Source organism: Halichoerus grypus, chromosome 2, assembly GCF_964656455.1.
Source record: "Halichoerus grypus chromosome 2, mHalGry1.hap1.1, whole genome shotgun sequence".
Lineage (NCBI taxonomy): Eukaryota > Metazoa > Chordata > Mammalia > Carnivora > Phocidae > Halichoerus > Halichoerus grypus.
In genome coordinates, this window is record NC_135713.1 from 152307479 (window position 1) to 152322379 (window position 14901).

The following is a 14901-nucleotide window of genomic DNA, read 5'->3' on the forward strand; positions in this document are numbered from 1 at the left end:
GTCACATTGTGCTCTCGGCCTCGCAAGCACCCTCACCGCCCGCCCCCATATTGCGTTTGCTTGGCAAAACCGCCGCTCTGGTTGGATCCGGCTCTCCTGCTCCTGGGGGGCCCGGGCAGTGAAGAACGCCCACGCTGCACGGACTCGCTTTAAATCCTTTGCTTCCTTAAAACCGCCAGACGGCAGCACCTCGTTCCCCTCCATGCTCCCCTGGCCGGTCGTTCTCCACCCTCAGGGGCAACCGGTTCATTCCTTTTGCTGCCCGCACTTCACCTCTCGTCTGGATTTTAGCAATAGCCTCCTGACGCTCCCCACCCCCAACCTCTCAGCCTGGCGGCCAGAGACTCTTCTAAAACATCGCTGGTGTCGCCCCCACCCACCCCGCTCCTCCCTCCACCCTCCCCAGCCACAGAGACCTCCTTGTGGCCGCGGGCCTGTCCCACCTTAGCGCCCCTGCGTCGCCTGTTCTCATGCCCCAGGTGGGCGCGTGGCCCTCCCTCACCTTCTCCAGGACTTGATTCAAATCTCACCTCACTCACTGAGACCTCCTTGACTCTCTCTTTTTAAGATTGTATTTATCTATTTGAGGTGGGGGGAAGGGCAGCTGAGCGCTGAGCCCCACACGGGGCTCGATCCCACGACCCTGAGGTCAGGACCTGCGCCGAGGCCAAGAGTTGGATGCTCAACCGACTGAGCCACCCGGGCGCCCCTTCTTATTTAATACTTCAACTCCCCCCCCCCAAGAACTTCCAGTCTTTTTTTTTTTTTTTTGTCCTCAGCTTCCTCTGTTTTTGCATGACCTTGCCATCTTTAACGTGCTAGATCATTTCACGATCTGTTCTGTGTTTTGGCTCATCATCCGCCCTCCCATGTTGGAAAATAAGCTCCTCAAGGGCTGAGGTGTCTGTCCTTTTTGCTCAGTGATGTGTCCCAAGTGCTGGAAACACATAGTCAGTGAGCAATAGATATTTGTTGAAGAAGGGACCAAACAAACCGCTTCTGAGAGTGAGGCTGCGGACGGGAAGCGTTAGGGTGAGCGACAGTAATACCAGGAAACCACCAGAGGGCGCCAGCTTCCTACCTTTTGCACAGTGCGGTCCCTGCACCGCGAGACCTAGACCCCCACATTGACTTCCCCAGGCAGGGTGGATCCCAGTCCATCTCGGATGCCTGTCCTCCTTCCTTCATCTGGGCTTTCCCATCATTAAAAAAAAAACTTATTCTTCGGAGGTGTCCCCGGTCACTCCCTCCCTCCTCTCCTGGCCCAGGTGCTGGATCGGGAGGGCCAAATGGATAACCCGTGTACCAGCTGGCTGGCGGATGCCTACTGGGATAACATCACAGAGCTGGACAAACTGACCAACTTCCACGGACTCATGAACTCCTTTGAACAGTACCCTCGTGACTGGTACCTGTGGTACACGAATGCCACCCCGGAGAAGGCCATGCTGCCAGGTACCCGCCCCCCCCCCGCGGCCCGGCTTCCCGCCCCGCGGCCGCCCTGCTGCCCCGCCCCCGCAGTCAGACCCTGCAGCTCGCCCCGCCCCCAGGTGAGTGGGAGAACGCCTGCAACGAGATGCAGCGGATGCTGATCGTCCGCGCCCTGCGCCAGGACCGCGTGGCTTTCTGCGTCACCTCGTTCATCGTGTCCAACCTGGGCTCCCGCTTCGTCGAGCCGCCCGTGCTAAACATGAAGCTGGTCAGTGGCGTGGTTTCCTGGCCCCCACCGCCCCGGGGCCTTCTCCGCGGTCTCTCTCTCCCACTGGTGCTCCGGGGCCTCCTGCCTGAAGCCGCACCCTGTGCTCCTGGCAGGTGATGGAGGACTCGACCCCGCGAACCCCGCTGGTCTTCATCCTGTCCCCCGGCGTGGACCCCACCAGTGCCCTGCTCCAGCTAGCAGAGCACACGGGCATGGCCCAGCGCTTCCACGTCCTGTCCCTGGGCCAGGGCCAGGCCCCCATTGCTGCTCGGCTCCTCCGGGAGGGCGTGATTCAGGGTCCGTATCCGTCCGGCTCCTCCACCCCCAGCCTCGGAGCCTCCAGCCTCAGTCCCCGGACTGTAACTTCAGCCCCCACTTCCCCAGAAGCCCCAGGAATGGCCGAGCTGGGTTGGATCCCCGGCCCCTCACATCCACGCAGTCAGGCGCAGAGTGCGGGACAGATGGGGCTCGGGGAGTGGTTCCCGCTGAGTCCAGCATCTTCTTGCAGGACACTGGGTGTTCTTAGCGAACTGCCACCTGTCACTGTCGTGGATGCCTAATCTGGACAAACTGGTGGAGCAGCTGCAGGTGGAAGACCCTCACCCTTCCTTCCGCCTCTGGCTCAGCTCCAGCCCCCACCCGGACTTCCCCATCTCCATCTTGCAGGCCAGCATAAAGATGACCACAGAGCCACCAAAGGTACGGCGCCCGCCGAGAGCCGGTACCAGCCGTGCCATCTGGCCCCACTTCCCTCCTGCGAGCGTCCACGGGAGGCCCGACCGGAACGACAACACGGCTTGTTGATTCTGCCTTCTAGAAAATTCCACCTCATTTCTTTCCTCTAAGCGCCAAACTCTTAGAACCTAATAGGAATAGCTAAACATTTCTTTCTTTCTTTCTTCTTCCTTTTTTTTTTTTTTTAAAGATTTTTATTTCTTTGAGAGAGAGTGCACGAGCAGGGGAAGGGGCAGAGGGAGAGGGAGAAGCAGGCTTCCTGCTGAGCAGGGAGCCCAATGCGGGGCTCGATCCCAGGACCCTGGGATCACGACCTGAGCCGAAGGCAGACACTTCACCAACTGAGCCACCCAAGAGCCACAATATCTAAACATTTCTGAGCACGATCATGGGCCAAGCATTGTTCATTTATTAATTCATTTAAAACGCATACTCCCTGTCAGGTAAGTACTGTTCCCCCCATTTTACAGAGAGGAAACCAAGGCACAGAAGAGTAAATAACTTGTCCATAGAACCTTCCTGCCTCCCAACATTTCCTTTCATCTCTCCCCAGTGCCCCACTGGCTGGGCCCCAGCACGCCCCCCAACTCTTGAAAATGTTACCTCCAGGATTAAAAAGTCGCCATTAAATGCAATCATCCTGATCCTGCAAGATCTCCTCATGTTCCTGCATCCCACCTGTTTACCTCTGCGTAAACTATTTTAGTAGCTTTCCATTGCTTTTAGCCAAGACCAAAACCTGCAATGACATGGCCCGTGTGCCCCCGGGGGCCTCCTGGCTGCACCCATTGCCCTGTTCCCCTTTGCTTTCTTGGCTCCACCTACACCGTGAATTCTTAAAATGTCTTGTTCTTCTTCCTCCAGACTCTGTACTATTCCCCCTGCCCAAGGCTTCTAGAAGCCCCTGCTCCTGGCCCCTGCGTCCTCCCCACCCTCTCCTCTGCCCCTTCAGGCCTGGGCCCATCATCACTTCCTCAGGAAGGCTCTGCCCTCCAGGTCCGGGCCAACACCCCAGTGATACCCGCTCATAAAACCTTCCCGCTCCTGCTGCGTCCCCCTCCCCCCCCCCACCGCTGCGACATTGGACACGTGTTGGTGTGGTTCTGACTGAGACCCGTCTTCTCTAGACTTTTTGTTTTTCTCTCAAGGTCTTGCTCATCTTGTGACTAGCACCGGGACCCCTACGGACTAGGGGCTTCACAAATGAATACTGTGTGAACCCACGTCTCATCATTTCAATCCTCCTTGACCGCCTTGGGGCCGCGGACTCAGTGGACTGGCCCTCCCCTGGGTTCCTTGATGTCACTTACCCCGTCCGCATTTCTTGGTCCTCTTGTTCTGTGGTCGTAGCTCCGGACTTGGTCCTTGACCTCCAGCTATGCCCATTCTATATTTCCTCCTTTGGCAACCCGACAGAGAAATTGTCCTTTTCCTGATTTCAACTCCAATCCTTATCTCCTGGCGCCAGTCGCTCAGTCCCAGGCCTGGATTCCACATGGCTATAAGGCATTTCTTCCTGGCGAGCCAGCTCCCTAAATCCCCCGCTCTCAAAGCAAGTTGCCAGCCCGCCACCAGAGAGAGCCTCCTCATCCCATCTCTGTTCATGGTGCCTCTAATTTTTTTTCATTTTTTCATTTTCATTTTTTATTTTTTGAGAGAGCAAGCGAGTGAGCAGGGGGCGGGGGGGGGGGGGGCAGAGGGGAGGAGAGAGAGAGAATCTTAAGCAGTGTCCATGCTCAGTGTGGAGTCTGATGCCGGGCTTGATCTCACAACCCTGAGATCATGACCCCAGCGGAAATCAAGGGTTGGACGCTTACCCGACTGAGCCACCCGGGCGCCCCTGATAACGTTTTAACCTAAATCTATGATATATTTCCAATTTTCTTCAATGACCCAATCATGTCCTTTATAAAATTCCCCTGCAGAACCACAGCCCCCAGTTGCCAGCCGGGGGATGGCTCTGGAGCGTATTCTTGGATTGCTGCCTGCTCTCTGGTCTTTTCCTTTTAACTAAATATCACGCAGACACAAAAGAGTATAAAACGTATGCAAGACATAAGGGATCCCAATTCCATACATACCTGTGTGCCCACCTTCCTGTGGTGGAACGAGGACTCTCCTTCCCAGTCGCCTTCCCTCCCCGCTGGGCAGACGCTGCTCTTCTCGAGGTGCATCTGGCTGCAGGGACCAAGCTAGCTGCATGCACCCAGTAATCCCAGTAATCTGCAACTCACCTTTCCCATTCAGCGCTACCTACTTGACCTTCATTCACGTTCATGTTTCATGGTTCCTCGTTGCATCCCACATCCAAATATCTGTCGTCAGTTATATGTTTTACAGGTTGTCTTTTCCATTTTAGTTATTTTTTTTTTTTTGGTGAATAGAGATCCTTAATGTTTAGGAGGTGGAATTTAGCTCTTTTCTCTTTATGGCTTGTGCTCCTAGGTGTTGTTCAAGAAATCTTTGCTTACTCCAAGGTGGTAAAGGCACTCTCTTATGTTTATCTTCAGAAGCATTTATAATTTGACTTTCCCATTTTGGTGTTTTAATCACTTGAAGTTGATTCTCACAAGTGTGGAATGAGTAGGGGTCCAATATTTTTCTTTTTTTTCCTATCCACAAAAATAACCAGTTCTCCTAGTACCATCGTCAAATAGCCCACAATTACCCTTCTGATCTGCAGGGCCTCGAAACCTTCAGTCACATTTATATAGGTATAGGTTTCTGGGTCCTTTATTCTGTTCATTGGTCAAGTTGTTAATATTGGGGTCAATATACACTGTCTCATTTATCCTATAGCTCTGTAATAATCCTTGATGGCTGGTAAGACAAGCCTTTTTGCCGTATTCTTCTTCAGGCTACTCATGGCCTTTCATTCTCCAACATAAATGCTGGAATTAGCTTGTCAAGTTCTACAAAAAAAAAAAAAAAAAAAATCCCTTGATCAGATTGGAGGAAATCAACATCTTTAGTAATATCGGGCCTCCCCATCCATGATTATAGTATGTCTCTCCATGTAGTCTTTATTTCAATCAAGTTTTGTCATTTTCTCTATAAAGATTTGTGCATTTTTATTTATTTCTAGAAACCCTACATATTTTGATGTTATAAATGGCAATATTCTTACTCCAATTTTTTCACTACTCCGTTCTGTCCATTGTGGATGCGTCTTCTTAAAAGCCCTGTTTCAACATATTGCTGTCCTACTCAAGACAGAAAGTGGCCCTGTGACTCCTGGTGAATCAAGTCCAGATGGCTCCATCTGTTCATGGCCCTTCTGACCCCACCTGAGTCCTTGCCCTTAGACTCATCTTCTCACTTATTCTCTCCTTTGTGCCTCTATCCCTTCCATTCTTTCCATCTCCAGGAAACCAACGCCCTCCTGTCAGCCTAGTTATCTCCTTCCCATTGGTGAGACTCTGTCCACCTTGACCCACAAGGGTGTTCACGAAGCCTGAAAAATCTATCGCATAGACTGTCCCTCCTTGATGATATACTGTGGCCCCTTACTCTATCCTGGACCTTTGCATATGGTAGTGTGTACATTTTTGTCCGCTAATAGTTGCATGTATCTGTCTTCACCTTTGGTCATATCTTCTGGTACTCCCAAATTGAGTTGGCCCACCTGCCATTGAGAACATCGTGGCTGAGAGGATCAAAAGTGGGGGGACAAAAAGGTAGAGCTGCCGCTACCCCCACAGCACCTGTGTGCAAATTAAAGAAAGGCACCCACCCCGTCCTGTGAATCGGTGCACATCTTGGCATGCAGATCAAGGGCTGGATTTCAGCCTTCACTCCCCCCCTTGTGCAGTGAGCAACCTCCACAACCATATGTGGCGGTGCTAGGGGCAGGGCTTAGCACGATGCATGTCACCCCACCTCTGTACTGCCTTGTCCCCAGGGCCTGAAGGCAAACATGACACGTCTTTACCAGCTGATGACGGAAGCACAGTTTTCCCGCTGCTCCAAACCTGCCAAGTATAAGAAGCTGCTGTTTGCACTCTGCTTCTTCCATTCTGTGTTGCTGGAACGCAAAAAGTTCCTGCAGCTTGGCTGGAACATTATCTATGGCTTCAATGACTCCGACTTTGAGGTTTGTACCAACAGGGGTCCGTCAGCCCAGCCCTCTCTCTTTACATGCCTGACCATGGGCTCCCCTGCGGGAAGAGCCGCTGACAGGAAGCCCTGTGGGAAGACTTCCTGCCCTAACTGTGTGTGGGGGCGGGGCTGGGACCGTGCACAGGTGTCCGAGAACTTGCTGAGTCTCTATCTGGATGAGTACGAGGAGACACCGTGGGACGCACTCAAGTACCTCATTGCCGGCGTCAACTACGGTGGGCACGTCACGGACGACTGGGACCGGCGCCTGCTCAGCACCTACATCAACGACTATTTCTGTGACCAGTCTCTGTCGACCCCCTTTTACCGGTGAGGGGGAGGGGGCGCTGAACAGGGGGCCAGAGGACCCCGGCAGCCCAGGGGGCAGGCCCGGGGGCAGTGGGAGTGTTTGAGGAGAGGCGAGGAGACTGGCAGGAGGCAGAGCCTGTGGGGTCGGGGAAGGGAGAGGAGCAGGGAGCGGGATGAAGGGGCCACGCATAGTGACCGGGCTCTCGGCCTGGCCCTGAGGCCCCGGAGGCCCACAGCGTGGTGATGATTACGCTGCGGGCTCCAGGTTGTCGGTACTGGAGGCTTATTTCATCCCCAAAGATGGCAGCCTGGCCTCTTACAAGGAGTACATCAGCATGTTGCCCAGCATGGACCCCCCTGAGGCCTTTGGCCAGCACCCCAATGCGGATGTGGCCTCCCAGATCACTGAGGCACGAACTCTCTTTGAGACTCTGCTTTCCCTGCAACCCCAGATTACACCCACCAGGGCTGGAGGCCAGAGCCGGGAAGAGAAGGTAAGAGCAGGCCGGCGGCTGGGGGAGGGCCAGCAAGGAGGCCGAGGGGCCGCGCCTCAGAGCTCCCGCCGCGCCAGGTCCTCGAGTTGGCCGCTGACGTGAAACAGAAGATCCCTGAAATGATCGACTATGAGGGGACCCGAAAACTGCTGGCCATGGACCCCTCCCCCCTCAACGTGGTCCTTCTGCAGGAGATTCAGAGATACAACAAGCTTATGGAGACCATCCTGTAAGATGGAGAGGGGCTCTGTGTCTCGTGGGGTGGGGGCAAGAGGAAAGGGCTTCCCCCCCACCCCCCTGCCCCCCCGGGGATGGCTCTGCCAGGCCCCTCCCATCTCTAAGCTCCCACCTTACCCTGCTCAGGTCCTCACTGACAGACCTCGAAAAAGGCATTCAGGGCCTCATCGTCATGTCTACGAGCCTGGAAGAGATTTTCAATTGCATCTTCGATGCCCATGTCCCTCCACTCTGGGGAAAGGCAAGCTTGCATCGCTCTTGAACCCCTGTGCCCTCCATCTCCTGGTTCTGGGAGGCATATGGCAAAATGCAGTGAGCCTGGGCTTTGCAGCCAGATAGAGTCAAGGCAGAGATCTGGCTCTGCTATTCACAGACTGGCTTTGCACCGATTAACCTAGGACCTTAGGGCAAGTTCCTAACCTCCGCCAAGGACGTTTCAAGGATTCTCAGTACTGGGCGTAACTCTTAGCGGGTGCTTCATTAATGGTAACTGGTTAATATTGCTGTTGCCCCGGTTGTTAGATAGCTGTCGTTTCATGCTTCTTTCCTGGGAGCTGGCCTTTGCAGAGCTTGGCCCAACTGCAGCTGGGGAGCGGGCTGGCGCCACAGAGATTCTTCCCATGTCTGCTCCAGGGGCTCAAAACCGAGATTTGAATGCATGAATCAATGAGAGCATAAACACAGCCTGCCTCCTCCTCCTCCAGGCTTATCCCTCACAAAAGCCACTGGCTTCGTGGACCCGGGACCTGGCCATGCGCGTGGAGCAGTTTGAGCTGTGGGCCAAACGCGCCCGGCCTCCTGTGATCTTCTGGCTGTCCGGCTTCACCTTTCCCACGGGCTTCCTCACTGCTCTGCTGCAGTCCTCAGCTCGCCAAAACAACGTGAGTGCTGGGGGCATGGGTGTGCTCTCCTCTTTGGGGGTCCTCCCTTACGCTCCCCTTGAACCCCCAGATTCCAGTGGACAACCTCTCTTGGGAGTTCATTGTTTCCACCGTGGACGACAGCAACCTAGTGTATCCACCCAAGGTGGGAGCAGAGGCGGGCCTGGTGGGGGAGGTCAGGGGTGCCGGCAGCGGCAGGTCTTCACGTCCCCCCCACCCTGCCCCTGTGTCTTCCCAGGACGGCGTCTGGGTCCGGGGCCTGTACCTGGAGGGCGCCGGCTGGGACAGGAAGAACTCCTGCTTGGCGGAGGCGGAGCCCATGCAGCTTGTCTGCCTCATGCCCACGATCCACTTCAGGCCGACGGAGAGTCGCAAGAAGAGCGCCAAGGGTGGGCTGGCTCCCTCCGCCCTGCCGTCCCCATCCTTAGTTTGGATCCTCACCCATCCCGGGCTCCACGCGTCCCCCACGCCTGCTCCTGCCCTGCTCTCCCAGAGGCTCCCGGCCCTGACTCCTCCTCTCCTTCCCCCAGGCATGTACTCCTGCCCCTGCTATTACTATCCCGACCGGGCGGGCAGCGCAGACCGAGCCTCCTTTGTCATCAGCATCGACCTCCGGTCCGGGACCATGACACCTGATCACTGGATCAAGAGGGGCACTGCTCTACTCATGAGCCTGGACAGCTGAGAAGGCCGCCTCTTCCTCCCCGCTTGAGGGAGGGTCGGGCACTCTAGGGACCGAGGCTGGACTTAACTGGGACCACATAATGGGGGCCTGGAGACAGCTAGGTGGGCTAGCCATAAAGGTGCAAGAATTGTATTGGAACTCAGAGCAATAAAACACCCTCAACCGTAAGCCCTGACTGAGCCTCTCAATGGGGTGCTGGGGGTCTGGGGAAGTGGGAGGCCGGGAGAGGAAGGGGGCGTGGCCTTGAGCGAGAGGCAGGGCGGTGGGACCTAAAACGCGAGAGGCTAAATTTCGGGGCTGGGCCTGAGCGGGTGGGGCGGGGCTTACTTTGGAAAGGCGCGTGATCCGAATGGAATAAGGGTTTGTCAGGCAGGGATCGGGGCTGGACCCGGTACGTTGTACCCCGAACCCGGCACCCCGCATCCGGCATCCTAAACTCGGCACCTGCGCTGAGGCGAGTGGGACCGGCAGAAGGCGGGGCGGGGCCCGAGAGAGGGACTCTCGGCGCGAGGAGGGGCGGGACCATGGGGAAGGGGGCGGGGCCGGGGCGCAGGGGGGGCGGTGTTTGTGTTGGAAAATCCAACTGCGCCACGGGGCGGAGCGGCCCCCCCGGCCCTGGCCTGGGAGAGGGGGGGCCCGCTCGACCCCCTGGGAGACCTCGGGGAGCCTGAGCACCTGGGACACCCCAGAACCAGGTAACGGGGAGCTGCGAGGGCGTCTGAAAGAGGGAAACCCATCTCCGCGCAGGGGGGCGGGACGCCTGAGTCTCCGGACCGGTAGAGCTGGGGATGGGCGTCTGGGTCTCGGCAAAGGCACTGGAAGAAGACTGGGGCGCAGGACGCCAGGGTTCCCTAGAAGAGTGCGGGGCGGGGTGGGGTCGGGGAAGAGCGGGGAGGCAGAAGACTTGGGGGTTCGGATGTCAAGAGGGGCCTGAAAGGGCTCCCAGTCCCCCTTGGGCTGGGATTCCCCTCCCCGACCCGGGGGCGGGGCGGGGCGCGGCGGCCCCCGACAGAAGGACAGGACTGAAGGTCAGAGTCCGCGGCTGGGCCAGTGCGCCGGCCCCCTGAGGTCGGCTTGGCCGGCCCGGCAAGGGTCTCCGGGCCCGGGGGCCCCTTCGGGTGTCCCTCCAGTTCTCCGCACGCTGAGGTGTGTCGCCTCAGCCTGGCCCCTCAGGCCGGGAGCGCCGGCAGCCAGCCTCCCCGCGGCGGCCTTCTCCTCCCGCCCGCTCCGCCGCACCCCGCTAGCCGGTCCATCCCGGCTCCGACCCCACTCGGCCGCTCGTCGCCCTCGCCCGGCCGGGGCCCGGCTCCGTGCGGACCTTCCCAGCGCAGCCACGAGATGGCGAGGGCGAGACGCGCAGCCCGAGCCGCGGGAGCCGGGTGGGCGCTGTGGCCGGGAGGGCGGCCGAAGCCCCCCCGCCCGGCCCGAGAGAAAGGTGGGCCGAGGTGCGCGTCTGACTTCCCGTCATCTGGGCCCCTCACAGGAAATTGTGGGCGGGAGGGCGAAGGGCAGAGGATGGGGAGGGGGCTGGGACTCAGTCTCCGCCTCCCCGCGCCGGGGTAAATAGTGGGGAGGGGGCACGCGGCTTGGTTACTAAGCAACGCAGATTCGCTTCCTGTCTGCAGCCGCTGGTGGCTGTGACCCGGGGACGGGCGGGGGGAGGGGGTGTGGCGAGTGGGGGGCGGGGCGACCTCGGGGAAGGTCGAGGGCAGGACGCCTTGCTCCCCAGGACCCGCAGAGCCCGGGAAAGACCGAGGGGAGGCGGCGAGCGGCGCTGCCGCAGAGGAGGGCGCGGCGGTCGGCCGGAGGGAGGCGGGACCCGGGCGAGCCCTCCCGGGGGTTGCTTGCCCCGTTGCCGGAGTAACTGGAGAGCCAGACTCGGGAGCCGGATTCCCGAACTCTCGCGTCCGGCCAATCCGCTCCGGCGGACGTCCCTGACATCAGGGCCCGGGCAGCCAATGTGGAGGAGGCTTCACGGAGCGACAGGAAAGGGGAGAGGGGTGGGGGAGCGGGGAAGAAGGGAGGGGGAAGCTGCTCGGGACCCGCACGTGCACTCCCACACGCTCGCGCCCACCCTCCTCCCTCCTCCGCACGCGTCCGGGTGCCCCCCTGCGCCTGCGCGGCGAGTCGGCGCTCGCCGCCCACCGTCGCCCCCCCCATTTGAGTCTGTGTTTGCAAACTAGTCCCGGGCTGCGCTCCTCAGCCCCTGGGGACCCCGGCGTCTGGACGTGCCCGTCCTCTTCCGCTGGGTCTCGAACCAGTACTGCCCAGCCTTGCGCGGGAGGGGCCGGCTACCTGCTTCCCACCGACCCCCAGCTGCCGCCCCACTCTCCCAGGTGGGCTGGGCGGAGCTGTGGTTTCCGGCCCCTTAGGCTCCGCCGTCGCCTTCCCGGGCTCCGGCTTAGGTTGGCTCCCCCAGGGGAGCGGAGCGGGTGTCAGCGCCCCTTCCCGGGGCTTCACTCGCTCGGGCTCAGCCGCTGTGGGTGGCGGGGGAGGGCGCCGCGGGGCAGCCCCGGACGGCCCAGGTGACTTGCCGGGCCGTGACGCCCCTTCTTGGCGTGAATTCCTCCTCTTTGATGGCACACCCAAATCTTTCCCGTCCCTAACGTGTCTTCCCCGCTTGCCCTCGTGCTCTTTGCACGTCTCCGGGCTCCCTTCGGGCTGTCTGTCCCGGTCTCCACTCGTCCTTCTCGGCTTCTCCCGGTTATATAACTCTTCCTCTCGCCGTGTCCTGGTTTCAACTCCACAGACTCCGCCCTGGAGCAGCGCGGGGAGGGGCGGGAGAGTTGGGGACCCAGACAGGTTCCGGCTGGCGGCCGGCCGGGCCACGGGGGATCCCGCGGATGGGAGACGGAGCCCCACGGGACCCGGTGCCCCCGTCCCCCACCCTCCGCCCCCCACCCGAGATCTCGCCCCGGAGAGAGAAGGCACAGTATCTGCGAGAGGCGTGTCGGGACTCCGTCAGAAATGTGGGTTGGGAGGTCAGGGCTGGAGGCGGGGAGGAGGAGCCTTAGGAAGCCCGAGCCCCGGGGACTGGAGCCGTATTGGGGTAGAAGAGATAAAGGCAAGCCGCCCGGGTTCCTTCCCTCCCCTCCTTTTTGGGTTCCCAGAATTCCTAAGGCTATTTCCCAGGAAGCTTAGCCAAAGGCCCCTTTCCGCCCCTAGGGGTCAAAGGTCTGTGTTAGAGGTGGCCTGGGATGATGTCACCAATGCACGTGCCCTGGGACGGTTGCCAGGCCGGAGGCCTCCTCCCCTTTCCATCCCGCCCCCCACCCCTACCTCTGCCCCGAGTCCAGTTCCAACCCCGTGCCATCTTTTCCCCCTCTCCCTTCCCTTGGCCTTAGCAGCCTGCAGGTGGGAAACCCTGGCCTGGAGTTCTGTGAGGGGGAGGGGCCCGGGTGTGGTGTGGCCCAAAGACTTTGCCCCTTTTCTGGGCTACGGGAACCCTGGGGCACTTTGCCCCAGATTGGTACGGAGAGCTTTCCTTCCAGCCCCTCCTCCCCTTGGCAGAGGCTCCCAGCAGTCTTTCTACTTTCCCACCTGCTGCATTGCCGAGTGTCCTATTGCCCCCTCCCCATTTTGAGTTGAAGTGGGAGTGGTTGCAAGAGAGCTACTCTTGGGAGAGCTGTGTGTGGTGTGGGAGGGGTCACTGGACAGCAGCTCACCTCTGATCTTAATCAGTGACACCCCAACAGTGAGGAAAAGGGTCAGGAAACAGTATTAGACTGAAAAGTCAGGGTCCTTACTCTGTGTGGGTGGGTGGATCACTTTCCTGAGGGAGGAGGACTCCGTTGATACCTGCGAGTGCCTTTCCCTATTGAGTTAATTCCTGGGGTTTGCTTATGATAGTGGAAAAAATTCGTTTTTCTTGTAACGCACCTTAGAGCTCGGGCTGTCCGATCAGACCTGGATTCTGTTCCCAGCTCTGCCACTTAGTGGCTATAGGGACTTGGAAAGGTCACCACCTCCCAGAGCCCCATAGTCTTAATCTGGAAAATTTAAATATCAATACATATATTCTGGGCTGGGGGGGGGGGTGAGATAATTTATGCAAAGCACTTAGCACAGTGCCCCGCACAGAATAAATACTGAACGAATGAATGCTTGTTATGAAATGCTCATTCTGGTTAAATTGTGATAGTTATTTTATTTTTTTTTACAATGATAGTTGTTCTACCGGCTTCAGCCTGGCCAGGACCTCAGGAGTTGGTTAGGGAGGAGTGGAGAGTTGGTGTTAATTTGGCAGGTGGGAGGGAGGGGGCTAGGGATTAGCTTCCACTGAGCTGTGCACTTTATTTGATGAGGGCTTTAGTCAGATTTGTATTGCTTTCTTTAGGATTATTTTTCCCCCCTCTTGGAGAAGAAATAGCTCAGATTATTCCTCTGGCCGTGAAAATAAAATAATTGTATTGTGGTTCTTGATTTTTAAGCCAGACCCCAGTCCCCTCCCATGTTGTTCTCTGGAGCCTTTCAATTTAGCGAAGGGACTCCACAGTTTTCTTTGCAGGGACCAGGCTTGGCTGAGGGGTGTGTAAAAGGTTGGGTGGGTGGGTGGAGAGAGACTAGTGCTGGGGGCTGGGGGGGGGGGCGGGTAGTTAAAGGAAGAGACCGGAAGGGAGGAGGAGGGAGCCTGCTGGTGGGGAGGGAGGGAGGGGAGGAGGAGGTGGAGGAGGAGGAGGAGGAGGAGGAGGAGGAGGAGGAGGAGGAGGAGGAGGAGGGAGGGGGTTGGGGAGAGCCTGCTACAGTTCTTTGTTTGACTCCGGGACTCAGGGACGGGGAGGAGGAGGGAGGGAGGCAGAGGCTGCAAGCGCCGGGGCAGGCCCAGGAGGCAGAGGAGGGACCGTCTCCCCCGCCCCCCCAGCCCCCACTCCCCCCCCTGCTGCTCCCCCCCTCCCTGCCCGGACTCCGGGGGCACCGCCGGGGGACAGACACCCAGCAGGTAACCCCGGCCTGGCTCGCCCTCCCTTCTCGGATTTTCCTCCACACCCTCCCGGATGACCCCTTTCCCCGATTCTGTCTCCCCGTTTTTCCCCCGGCCTTGCCTCCTTTCCCTGGCCCTCCTTGCTCCATCTCCCCCACTTGGGCTTGTCGCCTGCTGGCCGCGCCGCTGTCTCGTGCAGCCCGACTCCCTTCCCCTCGCCCGACAGCCTCTGCGCCCCAGGTCTGCCGGCGGCACCTTTCGGGGCTCTGTCTTCGCTGCTTCTCTGGGCTTTGCTTTCCTTCCGACCTGTCCCCTGGGGCTCTGAGTAAGGAGGCAGTCCCTGTCCTTTTCTCGCTCCCCCTGTTCCCCGCCCCCCCAACTCTGGCCCCCTTTCTCCTTCTAGCAGTCTCTACGGGTGGGGAGAGAACCGGAATTTGGGGGGCCCTCTGGAGGGGCAAGGGGCTGTATGTCGCTGGGGAAAGGGGCTGTGTGTGCGGGGTGGGGGTGGGGGCAGCTAGAGACCCAGCTGCCTCTCTGTTGTCCCTTTAAATGGCCCTCACATTTCTGGGGACTCTTGGGGGGGAGGTGGCAAGCCGCCTGCCTGGGGGGCAGGGCCCTTGGTTTGTCCACACAATCAGGGGTGGTAATGATTTAAAGGGACAGCCTCGGTGTGGCCACTGCTGCCACCCCGGGCCGGCGGGAGGGGGAGCCGGCAGGCCGAGTCTGGGGAGGCTTGGCTGGTGAGCAGGGCATTTGAGGCTGAATCTGTCTGGGGCCTGCCAGGTCTAGGATGGTGCTGCGGCTGGGACCTGCAAGAAGGGGTGACAGCTTGCGGGGGAGGG

At 59.0% G+C, this 14901-nt stretch overlaps 1 protein-coding gene across 1 annotated transcript in view; it reads left to right on the forward strand.

Moving 5' to 3' along the window:
- Positions 1-9295, forward strand: part of DNAH2 (dynein axonemal heavy chain 2) — an 81405-nt gene extending 72110 nt beyond the window's left edge. Inside the window, exons 74-86 of the mRNA XM_078067868.1 lie at positions 1269-1455; positions 1551-1699; positions 1813-1996; positions 2208-2398; positions 6336-6527; positions 6678-6862; positions 7107-7335; positions 7413-7564; positions 7699-7813; positions 8277-8453; positions 8524-8598; positions 8692-8842; positions 8984-9295. Of these exons, the coding sequence (XP_077923994.1) occupies positions 1269-1455; positions 1551-1699; positions 1813-1996; positions 2208-2398; positions 6336-6527; positions 6678-6862; positions 7107-7335; positions 7413-7564; positions 7699-7813; positions 8277-8453; positions 8524-8598; positions 8692-8842; positions 8984-9138 (2142 nt within the window). The 3' untranslated portion in view covers positions 9139-9295. The remainder of the gene's footprint in view (positions 1-1268; positions 1456-1550; positions 1700-1812; positions 1997-2207; positions 2399-6335; positions 6528-6677; positions 6863-7106; positions 7336-7412; positions 7565-7698; positions 7814-8276; positions 8454-8523; positions 8599-8691; positions 8843-8983) is intronic.
- Positions 9296-14901: the final 5606 nt, after the last annotated feature.